Raw genomic sequence first — 13,080 nt, forward strand, 5'->3', positions numbered from 1 at the left:
CCTCTCATTTCTCTGTGACTGAAGCCTGACCTTATTTGAATAGTGTGCAAGTGGCATTTTAGCAAATGTTTGTAAAGCATTTCCATGAGTTATTAATGGCTATCACAAACCAGTGACTTCTCCATGCCTCCCTAACACACAATGACACAAAAACAAATACACAGTTACACATACGTAGGATAAATATAGACTATGTGCAAGTAGAAAGTATTGCTCACTGAAACCCTAATGGTGTATTGCTGTGACATTAAGCACCTCCGGGGAATTTTATTAACCGCTTATATCAAATTCCCCATTCCTCTGTCTCCCTCACACAGACATACACAGCCTAAGTGTTATTGTGTAAACACAACATCACTCAGTTTTGGTTTGCCACAATTACAGAGTGGCGAGCAACCCTGTTGTGTTTAAACATGATGTGATGTTCACCCAAAAATAGCAGGAACCACCTTTCATCATCAGCAGAAACACTACGTTCTCACATGTCATTGTGAGAAGCTTTAATGTGAAATGGTGTGTGTCTGTGTCTGTGATGTACCTCCGTCAGAGCATGAAGCTGGCCCTCGTGGACACACACTCCCTTGAACCTACAGGAGCACAAAAGATATGCAAAATGAAGGAGTTGTTAAATACGATAGGACATTTGTTGATTTCCATAAAAAAGGATTACATCAGCATATGGAGGCGGACACACAGACAGGTCTTTGGAATCAAGAGAAACCTCTTTACACACAGTATGTACAGTATTTTCTTTGGCTCAATCGCCTGTTCTATAGAGCCATTTAAATTTAAACGGTGTAGAAACATCTTGACTAAACTCGTTTATGAAGAACAGGGAGGGGATGAAGGAAAGTTCAAGAGGAAAAACATAAAAAAATTCCTATGAGCAAGACCAGACAAGTGATTACTGTGGGACTGTCAGTAAACAGGAGGATAATGGCAGCCCAGTTGCTTCACCCCCCTTTTCTCCTTCCACCTTGTCTATGAATTTCTACAGTCTTTCCAAAAACACAGCATTTCATTCACTGCAATCACTTCTGTGTGCACGATTCTCTACCATGCATTTATTTCATTTTTAAAGCTATCTTTACACTATCAACTTTTTTGAAATGGGAAAAAAAAATACTTTGTTTTCCCTAGTCAATTTTTATTTACACTTTGATTGAGCTTTGACTCATGTTCTCTCCTTCAACCAGAAGGAAAACGATGTATGTGTGCATGTGCACAGAGAGACATATAAACCAACTTCATACACAAGCAGCACTGACACCCTCATAATTCTAGAGGCAATGAAAAGGTCAACTTTATGGGTCCTTGTTGGATTTTAGCTAACAATGACCCCCTCAGTGCCTGCTTGTTAACACACAGACAGACACACAACCCTTGAGGCGTGCTCAACAAAGATGGCATTGTAAAACAAACTGTGCATGTATGTGTGCGTGTGTGTGTGTGTGTTAGGTATTTCTGCATGTATGTGTATGTTCAAAAGAAAACACTCCCTCTCATTTTTTTGTTTTTTTTACAGAGAGGAAAAATCAACAAAGTGTTAAACACCTGGAATAAGTAGCAATGAAATCAATTCAAATGGAATACAACATTAAAATAAAATAAAACAAGATGAATGATGCCATAGAATGTGGCAGAGAAATGTATCCTATAAAGCCACGAGAGAACAAGGCAGGTTTTCATGTGGCTAATGAGACAAATTAAAGTGTAACAAGGTGATGGTACTGTTTGAACATACATCGACAGTGTAAGACAAACATTTAGAGAGAGACCAGATATGTTATTTGCATTAACTGGATGAAACACTGCTCTAGAAACTGAAGCCTGTGCGCACTCCTTATGCATGTCTGCAATATATTAAATAAATACAAAATTCCTCTACTGCACGAACATCGGTTGAACAAATATCAGAATCACTGCGTTGGGTATCGTGATAAGATATGATCTTTATGCAGCATTAAGTCTCACCTCTAATTAACAGCTCATGAAGTAGTGATAAAAACACTAGAAAAAAAACTAGAAAGGCACACAGGCACTGATTGCAAAACTAAACCAATGGCCTGCAAATGAATATAGGAGTGTAAGTGCAGACAAGTTCCATCTGTTGCCAGGGAAAGAATCTATGATTAAACTTAAAGATGCTATTAAACAATAGTATCTGAATTTAAATAAATAAAATATTTAATACAAGCTTCAGTATTCATGTAATTACATTATTTTTATTTGTTTGACAGCCCGAAAAATAAAAATAATGATGTCAGTGTTCAAAGCCTTCAACTGTTCCCCTGAGTCAGAAAGAGTTCTCCTTGCTTTCTGGCCACTAGGCATCTACTCCAGCCTTAACGGGAGCTGGCAGTCTAGAAAATCCATTGTTAATAGGCTGTGTGTTTGACACAGTTTCTCACCAACCCAAGAGGAAACAGGTCACAACCACAGACTTGTAAAGTGAAAGGAGACTCAAGTGAGAGAAGAGGTTAAAGCAGTGAGATTATTGTGAGAGAATAAATCTAACATATCACCAAAGAACTATGTGTCCCAGGAAATAACTAATATGCAATGTTACAAATGCAAAATACTCTTTATTACGAGAAGTTCCAGAGTGACCTTAAACCTTAAAATAAGCCCATTGTGAGTTTAAGATAGTGATCTTATTCTGAATTATTCTTAGCATTTCATTATTAAATCATATGCCAGTGAATACACAAACACATAACTGGCCTTGCAGACTATTAAAAAGTATATAGAGAAACAGGGCTAATCAGGTTATACAAAATAGCTCATGTTATATCTGATAATGCAATAGTTAAGAACACCTACGTCAAGCTAGTGTGTGGTGGTTTTCCTAACAGGTTAACACATATTATCTACGTCAGACTTCAGTTTTCATATTTAACCCCTTTGAACAAAGCAATAATTCCGTTACCAACCTGAGTACATTTGGATGTGAAAGCCGGTTCATGAGTTGAACCTCTCTCAGCATGTTGGCTCTGTTGCTACTGAGCTTGTTCATTTTCAGAGCCATAACTTGGTCGGACACGCGATGATGTACCTGTAAAGCACACAAATGATGGCACATTTCAACATGCTGCAAATACATTCCAATGCAACTGAACAATGGTTAATTGCAATGTCTGAAGTGTACTTAAAAAAAACTATATTTAACTGGATGCAAAGATTTTTCAGCTTGCGTAACAACAGATACATCATTAAAAATTAAATTAAATTAAAAACACAGCTAATAAGTGTGTGACTCAAGCACAAAGAAGAAGAATAGAAAGACAGAATATAAAAAGAAGTGGAAAAATTAGGTCAGTCATAGCCGACCATCCATGATATTTAATGTGTCAGTCCATAACTGCACAATCAATGTTGTGTTATTGTGCACTGAGATGTCGGTCTGACACTGATGGCAGCAGAATCCCCATCCATCATCACCCATCCACCCATTAGTCCATCTATTGATCGGTATCCCTTCGTCTGTCCATTGATTATCCATTTGTCTGTCCCTTTCACAGTCACTTTCAAACGTCAGTGGACCACTGTCCATTCCCCTCCACATAGCACATGCTGTTATGTGATCAGGAGCTTTTGCAGTTGCTTTGAGCTCACACTACATTAGTGACCAGCGACAGAGACCACATGCTACATGATCCTGCACCAGGAGGCGCCACTGACTTGTGATACCAGGCCTATTTTAGCCCCATTTTATGTCTACAGACCAGCCACTGGACATAGTGCTGTGTGTGACCTACAGTGTGTCATGGCTCTTTATCTTCTTCTCTGATAAACCAGCGGTGTGCTCACACATAATGGAAAGCAATTTTTCAAGTTATATGCGCCATTTGTGTTCAATTATTCGCTATACATGAATGAACCACAAACCGTGAGTACTCACCTAGTGGCTAATGCTAACTATGGAAAATATAGTGATAGTGACATGCAGCTGAATCTACATCCAACACCAACTGGCTTTCGAAAAACACACACAATTTGTGATTAACAGCTCAGAGGGGATTGTGTCTTCCCTGCCTGTTTTTAAATCTCTTCTTAAAACTCACCTGTTTTCAGTGGCCTTTGATACTTTTTAAATTGTTGATGTTATTTCCATTTAATTTTATTTTTTATTTGTTTATTTATTTGATTTGATTTGTTTTTAATAATTTGTATTAATGTCTTTATATCTTTTAATTTATTTTAGTCGTTTTAGATGTATCTTATCACCTTGTGTAAGCACTGGTTCACTGTTGCTTTAAAGTGCTTTACAAATAAAGTTGATTGGATTGGACTGGATTGGATTAACAGGGATTCTTTCAATTTGCACCGCCAGCCAAGGCTTGACATGAAATTCTCATCTACTGGCATCTTCCCATTGACTTTGTATGTAGTAACATCACACAGAAACATTTGTGTCAAATTTGGGATGAGCACATCTTTGGGGTTTCAGCCACTATCCTCTTCCCTGTCTCTGATTGGCTGTGGTGACTGGATTCATCGCTGACTTGGAGCAAATTTCCAGTTGGCCAGGGAGCACATTGCGTCAATTATGTGTGACTTGCAAAACTCCAACTGACATAGTCCCTTGCAGCAAAAGGAGAAGTTTAATCAAAGTAGAACTTAGGTGCTGTGTAGGAAAAGGGTGGCAAATATACTGAAAAAATACCCTGTATTATGTATGCCCTACATAACCCTGAAATATACTAGATAATACACATTTAAGTAGGAACAAGTTGTAATATGTGTTTAGGGGTGAACTGAAATTCAAAGATTTTATGATTTTCATAGGAGCTGTTCGTTCTCAATCTCTGTATTGGGGCTTTATTTTTATTTATTCTTTTAAATGAGTTACAAAAACCAAGAGCCCTACGTGGATTTTTTTTCTTAATGCCCCATCACCTCTTAATAAAAAGGTGACCTTCTCACTTCATGTTTCAGAGAGGCCACAACTCAATACAAAACTATCAGCTATTTGACTTCCTCTGAAGATACTCATGCAAATAGGAAATATAAACACGCAAACCACAGTAAGTAGCACAAGCTGCTGCAGAATAATCTACCATCCTACACTTGTTTAGTCACTTCCTGACAGAAGTAACACATATAGATCATGACGCAGTTTTTTTCCAGTCCATAAAAAGAGCAAACTAAAGTGTATTTAGAAAGATTTCCAAAACCTTTAAATGCTTACACGTATTTGGACCTGAGTGAAGGTAATTAACCTTTAGCAAGGAGAGTCTATTCAAACATGATCGACAGCTTCAGACAAGGAATCCTTCAGAATGCTGACTGTCACATCAGTAGGAGACATACGGTCTCATTTATACAATATGATCACTATATCACATACATACATAACATGGTTTCAATGCTGTAAATGTGCAATAGTGATATGCTTAGTTATGGAATACAAGAACATGTCTATGCGTCATTTGAGAAAAAAATATGATGACAGATGATTCTAATGTTATACATTTTCAATCTCTCTGAGATCAATTCAGACAAGAATCATCCTTCTATGGGAATATGGTAGCCTGTCAATCATATCAACTATAACAGAGGGAAGCTTTTCATCATCCGCTAACAATGGAGAGCCATTGTTCACATGACCATCTCCCATCATGACAGCCACGGCACAGTGGTGACACAGTGGAGGGTAATATTACTTACAGCAGCAAAGAGAATTGACAGCTGGGACTAGTCAGTATGGGGTATATAGGAGGTATTGATGAAAATCAGTAAAATATGATGCCATAGGGCAGAAGTGGTATATTCATGTATCAACAATAACTACAGTATACATTGTATAATAATTATAAAGGACGGTGGAGTGTGTTTTTTCATTTAGGGGGACACCAGTGTCTCTGCATCTCATACATACAGAGACAAAAATCTCTCTGTTCAAGTTCAAAGGAAGGGGCCTGGCTGCGAGAGCCGACAGTCTCCACCACAGGACAGCAGAAACAACAGATGGCCACTCCCCTGAAGGCCTCCTCCCCCACATCCGTCTATCCTCCTCCAACCCCCCATGTCTTCACATCCCCCATTAGGTTTATTCCTGATCCCCCTCTTTCTCCCCCTAACACTGTGTCCTCCAGCAAACCATCATCCCCAAATCACACTCCACAGTAGCAGTAATATCTCTCTCTTGCATCTTACTCACTTGTTCCCTCTCCACCCCTGCAGACCCTCCTATGGAACATGTCATTTCACCTCTGCACTTTTCTAGAAATCATAACCCCCATTTTTTCCTTGACCTTTAAACCCCCATCTCCCTCTACTCCTCCTCAGAACTCTACTACAGCCCCTGTCTGCCACCATCCCTTATACTCAATAACCTGCAAAAGCCTCCACTTAACCCCCATATTTATACCTTTCAACCATCAGAGGCTTTTTTCTCTCCTCCTTCACCTCTTCCATGCCTTTGAACCTCACTGTGCTCTTCATCACTATGCCACCATCTCCTCTACGCTACAAGAGAGCGAGATGAATCGTGGTTAAGTGACAGCGTTCATGTAGGAAGCTGGAAATGTTTATATGTCTATTAGATTCCACTTTGAATAAACACTGAGAATAATTTGCTTATATTTTAGCCTTCAGACAAGACATAGAGCAACACTTTTTTTAAGCATTTTGTCTAATGTAGTAAATGTGGATATCAATAACTGAAACCGCAGGTTGCTTTTTATGTACTTTTTATGGTCTGTAGTTCACTCTTCTGCAGTGGATGACGAATCTCCACAGTGGGGTGCTTTCCAGAGAGTAAATGTGAATTTAAAAATGCCTTCATTGGCTTCCAACACAGACCTTTCAGATCTTCCAAACCAAATGCAAAACACCCAACAGTAGCTGTCAGACCCAATGCATCAACATTACATCAATAAGCCCAAAAGTTACAGCCTGAAAGAGAGGCACTATAGAGAAGGAAAGTCACTCCAGTTCATGAATCCAATGAGTGAAGGTTATATTCAAATTCCAAAATACACAGTGACGTGAAAAATATAAAGACATACAAAATATAACAGGATTTAGCCCAGGTTGATGTCTTCAAAATACTCTAAGCCATTATTTATCAAAATACCACATGCACAAAATAACACCTTAATCCACAATTTCATTCTGTTTTTTAAAGGTCCAGTGTGTACCATTAATGATGGTGAGAACGTAGATTGTAACAAACCCTTCCTTTCCCCAATGCGTCACAAATCTTCAGTGGCCTTCACATGATGTTGTTCTTCTGTGTTTAAGTGCTGTCTAAACATATTTATGCAAACCGCAGCCCCTCGGTAAAGCAAGACCTTTGCCTAAACTACAAGAAAAGTCTTCTTCTAAGTCTATGAAGACCAAACAAATGTTTGTAAATGTGTAAGCAAGTATACTGAATTTATAGAAATGAGAATTTCTGCCGAAAAAACCCTCCTTAATGTTAAACACTGGATCTTTCACCCTTTAACAACAGGTCAGCCCTGCATTTAACTGTGGTGCTAATTATTGAAAGCGTCTTCCTATCACAACAAGTTACACCAAAACCACTTAAAAATATTAGTCAGTATTAGTCAGTGTCATTTATTTAGCAAAAGAGGAGCTTAACTGAAAGGAGTAGCCCACACAACAACTCGGTTACAACAGGCCATGTACAGATTCCATGCTGTCATGATGCCCTTGATAATATTCCTAATGAGAAAATGTTATTTCTTTGCTGATCGATGTTGACGAAGAGGGATTAATCTGGCAAAACTACTCTAATGGTGCCAAATGCGCTGGTGTGAGTCCCATTCACATGCATGTAGGGGGAGGGGACTGAGTAACAGGGTGAACAACCCCATACTTAATTCATGTCTTTGAACCAGCTGAAACTAACTTGACCTAAAATGTCCAGGAAAACGTCTTGAGTGAATCAACTTAATAAGTCAAATCAAATCTAAAATTACTTTGGGGGTTAGCTTATTCACTACACGTGTATGAGAGGCATGCTTAACAAGTTTATGCTTATCCTGAACCAGGCATAAAAGGCATTCAACAAAAGCACAATTTCTTGTCACGTACAAGGGAAAAAGATATAAATCCTCAGGTCAAATGAGTACAAGTCTAGACACATTAAGAGGCAGAAGAAGTCAAACAAGATAAGAAGGCAAACAACAGACTGAAGCCAAAGTCAAGAGGAAAAAAATATCTTAAGGGTCCATAAAAAGGAAAGTAATAACAGATCTCCACCCACCTTAAAGACATCAGAGAAGAATCCAGAGCCAATCCACTCACAGGTGAAGTCATCAAGGCGTGTCAGACGGGAGAAGGCACTAATAAGGGCTCTGTAGGATGATGGCCACACCCTGCCCACCTGACAAAGATATGCACAGACTAGTAAAAACACACCAAATCACAGTGTATGCTCAAGGACCACTGCTATAATTTGCTCGTTTGTGCAGCAAAATAAGATCGAGTCAGACAGATAGTGTTGCATGTAAGTGGGACAAAGTCTAAAGGACTAAACAATAGATATGAAGACTGATTTGTACCAGCGTACATTCTTTCGGTCTTGACAGACAGAAATAAGCACATACTTAACAGCACAGATGACAACGTGAGGACAACAAATTAAATAAGAGACAGATTAACTTTTTGTGTGTTAGGCAACCCAGCAAACCACTCAACCCTTCAAATCCAACCATTAGCATTTGTTCAGCCATTACTGTTCATTAGTGCTGCTGCCCTTTCATTTTGTAATTTGCACAGCACAGACAGATGGGGAAACGGTAAAATGGTTGATGGAGAAACTTGGACAACACAGCCACAAACCCATAATCCAATCTCTAATAATCTAACAATCTCTCTAAATTTAAACACAATTTTAATTTAAATTAACTGTTAAAAATTAAAAAACAAAGACTGACCTGTGATGTCGGGCCCATGCCCACCTCGCACACCCCTACCCCTCCGACAGTATCTCTGTCCTCATTGAGGCGTTCAGGTCGTGTAGGGAACCCAGCGATGGAATTTCTTTTATTCCGATCCATGGTGATGTGAAAGATGGTGATACCAGTGAGGGTGATATGAGCTTTTGTCTGTAATGCACCCACATGACAAGAGGACTAGACAGTTTTAATGGTGCCAATCGTTCCACGACAGCACAGAATTTACTTAGTTTGTGTCCTGAGTGGGAATATGTCACACGCATAGACTCTGGCTTTTCTTTAGAGCACTCCCGGTAACTAACCCGTTTCCCACTGGACCAGTTCCTCACTGATTGTAAGTAGAGTCCACCAGGATGAGGGGGACTTCACATATTTGACAAATGTGTGGTAAATCCTTGGAGACCTAGGAAAATGGATGAAAAATGTTTCATTAGTTTGAGATTAAGATGTGAAAAGTCAATTAATATTCATGCCACACACCTATGCTGTAGGAGAAAGGTTTAGGTATTTTAAAGCAGCTGTGACAGACCAGCTCTTGCATTAGGATGGATGAGACAAATCATTATTGCTCAACAGACCCAAATATAATGGCTGTAATAGGGGCCGATTGTCCAAATATTGGAGATTAGCCAAAGAATAGCTCAGGTCCCGGACCTTTCTGCCATCCAAAACAAAATCAGCAGGGTACAAAGGGGAACAGGAAAGGAAGTCTGTGGTTAAAGGTCTTTATACTTGTAAACAATGTGGCTTTCATATCTAACGTTTAGGAGTGCTTGAGGCTAGAGGGAATGCTGAGGGTCTGGTTATAGATATATCTTGCAAATACTGATGGAAGGCAATAAAGTAGATAAAAATAGATTGAAAAACACATTCCTTGACCCTCAGCAGAAAATCCCCCATCAATTTTGAATTGATTAAGCCTGTGCATTTAATTAAGTAATTAGCCTCTAAGACTAAGCATGGAAGGTAATAAAGTAATGGATGCTGTAGAATGAGTGAAGAGAGATGACCTTTGACAAAGCTGGTAGTAAAGACAAGCGCAACCATAATTTATTTTTGACTCATTCGTCACAGTACTGCTTTTAATGCAACAAAACGTGCCATCGTTTTCACTGAGAGTAATGTAATTCAGTCATATTTATTGTAAGTGAGCAGACATTTTTAGAGTGTGTACACAGGACATGGGAAATTGTGGCTAATCCATGAATTGAGGTTGATATAAAACAGGTACATTTTAATTAAAATTAAAGAGAAACAAAAGTCCATTTTTGGCCCAGAAGAGTTCTAAATAAGTTTGGATCCTAAAAACAGAGCTGAGTTGACACAGCCAGATTCTGATTTGTTCTGTTAGTATTACATCATAGACAGTAGACCCTTTGCAAGTTACTGAGATCTTTCTCTGTCCCAGCAACATCCTTAAAAGGCTTTTCTTCCTCCTATTTCTTCTTTCTCTCTGAAGCCACTTCATTTTCTGCCTTGCTGAAATGCTGGTACTACAAAGTTAACGTTCCTGTCCCAAAACATTGCAAGACTGAGAAAGAACTGAGACACATCACATTTCATCAACTTATTTGTTTGGCATGTGCGGAGTCAATAATAGGCCAGTGAGTAAAATTCACCATTGATTCAAATATACAAGCATCTGTTCCCATGCACCCACATCAGTGTTCAGAGCAGCTGATGCCAACTAAACATAAACTTCCTACACTAAAATTTCAGTCATGCAAATCTAAAGGAACTTCATTATTCTAGAAAGATGCTGTGGGTGAGTCAAACGTTAACCAGTGTTCATTTGGAATGATACTTCCAGTCTAAACCAGTGTACTAACCACCAAAAAGAATTTTTACACCCACTTCTGCTGTAAAAAAGAAAAATAGACACGATTCACCATGATTCACTGACAACAAACAGCCCAATTACAAGGATAAAGGATAAAAACGTTGGCCACACTATAAAATTTATTTAAACCATTGAAAATAAAATTATATCACATAGTCCTACAGTTATATTTATATGTTGTGGCAATTTTCTGAGACAAATGATTAGAAGAAAAAATATGAGGGCAAGCCACCAGCGTTCGTTTCTATATTTATTTTGTAACTACACTGCGTTGCCTACATGTCCAAAAGGCATGTATTTAACACACCACACTAAAGAGACTACACATGGAAAAGGGTGAAATTTTAAAAGGCGGTCTTTTTTTTGGTCTTTAAAATGTGGCCTGTTGCTACTCCAAAACAGATGGGACATCTCCAGAGCAGCTTCAGGCCAAATGTTTTACCAGCAGATCGGGGGCCTGAACACTCTCCAGCTGTGTCCCAGTGGATTACAGACTAATAGAAAATGTCAACAATAAATCAAAAACTTAAGTGATGTTGTAATGATAGGTTGAGCAAATCTTGGAGTGCCTTTTGAAGTGCAACAGTATTAAATGGGGTGTAAATGTGTTTGAGGGGCAATCACTTGGTTGTGTGTTTGAATGAAGAAAAGAATGAACAACCCATAACTATTCACATATTCTCTTAACATCCTGTAAAAATGTATGACTATATCTAATCGTTGTTTCTGCTAACTGTTACAAATATATTAAATAATCATGTTTCTCCTATGAGCTAGAAAAAAAGACAAATCTCTGTCAAGTATTTGAGCAAGGTCACGTTCAATAAAAATGAATAGCCTCTTATCTGAGCGTCTAAACCTGATAAACTGCCATGATATGTGAGCCTTTGCATACCTGTCATTCTTCAAGGGTTTAAGTAATGAACAAGTCCATAGTGCGGACACCGTTGGAAAAAACTAAGCATGAACACTACGGACAATGCTGCCAAAAGAGCTCTGTGCAAGTCATATGAACAAGAAAGAGTATGATGAATTGGTATCTTTATGGTAACATATTACACACAATACTGGGTATTAAAAACAATCACAAAAACACTTGGTGATAAGACTTATTAGTTAAAGTTTTGCACCTACCTGCTTTCGTTTCAAAGCGACGTGTGCAAAAACAGTTGGTTCCCATACTTGTGTCAGAAAGTATTTATCGCAAACCAGAGAGGGTAACGACAGAGCGACAAAGTTTGCAGCAGCTAGCTCCGCGACTAGCCGAGAGGCTAGTTTGTCAACAAACTCGACCCAAGCCAAGAGCTAACGGTGACAGACATTAGCATGAGACTACTACTACTAACACACACAAGAAGTTTTCAGTCGCGACGATGGAAAAGTGCGCGTTCCCATACAGTTAAATTCTGACAGAAAAGTTGTCCATGTTCGCATAGAAAAGCTCCCCTATGTGTTTCGTACTGGCCGGGATACTATTTCTGACGGTTGTTGGTGTTTGACAGCTCTGTCGTCTTTTCGCTCCCACAGCCCTCTTCCACCGACCCCGCCCACGTTTGATTGACGGGTTAGAGAGCCAATAAGCGTACGTCTCTAGTTTGTGGCTTTTGATTAAATATTTTTCACAAACTCATTCTGTTGCTTTGGAGCCCTGCTCATATTTATTATACACATTTACATACATTGTTGGAAACATTATTTAAATGGCATTGTGACACCACCACAATGACACATTTAGGGTAATTATTGGTCCATATGTGAAATATAGTCATGTGATTTCTTTAAGGTACCCAATAGAATCGAATACTGTAAATATTTTAAATCAGATGCTCATTCTTTGAAAATTAAAGTAACTTATCAGCGACAATCTGCTGACCAGCGGAGTATGTGCGCACATAGAAGTACAGCATCATCTAGTGGACAAAAGTAGGCAGCACTCATGCAACAGCAAGATATACACCCATCCTAAGAAAAAACGAAACAAAAAAAAACATCGTTTGCTGACATTGATTGACATTTTGTAATGTCAATGTAGAGGGAAAGTGTGTGGAGACTGATCTTTGCTGCTCCAATCTTGTGAATGTGGTGGATATGTCAACAAATCCATGAAGGAGTTTCTCCAAATGTGGTTGGTTGGTAGACAGACAGACAGGTAGGTAGATAGATGGATATATAAGTAGGTAGGTAGGTCAGAAGGAACTGTGACGATCTCACCTTATATCAGTGTCATCACCTATCACCAAAAAATAATGATTGATTATGCTCCTGCTGGTGATGGATTAGATTGGAGAACTTCCACCTCCACACAGAAATCTATTGCAGGTGATGCAG

The 13,080-nt window shown here is 38.8% G+C and overlaps 1 protein-coding gene across 1 annotated transcript in view; it reads right to left on the bottom strand.

Moving 5' to 3' along the window:
* The window catches only part of tesk2 (testis associated actin remodelling kinase 2), a 28,751-nt gene extending 16,468 nt beyond the window's left edge, over positions 1–12,283 (bottom strand). The window contains exons 1-5 of the mRNA XM_044035174.1: positions 11,887–12,283; positions 8,892–9,315; positions 8,219–8,338; positions 2,934–3,055; positions 539–587 (exon numbers count right to left, since the gene is read on the bottom strand). Coding sequence (XP_043891109.1) covers positions 539–587; positions 2,934–3,055; positions 8,219–8,338; positions 8,892–9,014 — 414 coding nt within the window. The 5' untranslated portion in view covers positions 9,015–9,315; positions 11,887–12,283. The remainder of the gene's footprint in view (positions 1–538; positions 588–2,933; positions 3,056–8,218; positions 8,339–8,891; positions 9,316–11,886) is intronic.
* Positions 12,284–13,080: the final 797 nt, after the last annotated feature.

The sequence above is a fragment of the Solea senegalensis genome, linkage group LG1, assembly GCF_019176455.1.
Source record: "Solea senegalensis isolate Sse05_10M linkage group LG1, IFAPA_SoseM_1, whole genome shotgun sequence".
NCBI lineage: Eukaryota > Metazoa > Chordata > Actinopteri > Pleuronectiformes > Soleidae > Solea > Solea senegalensis.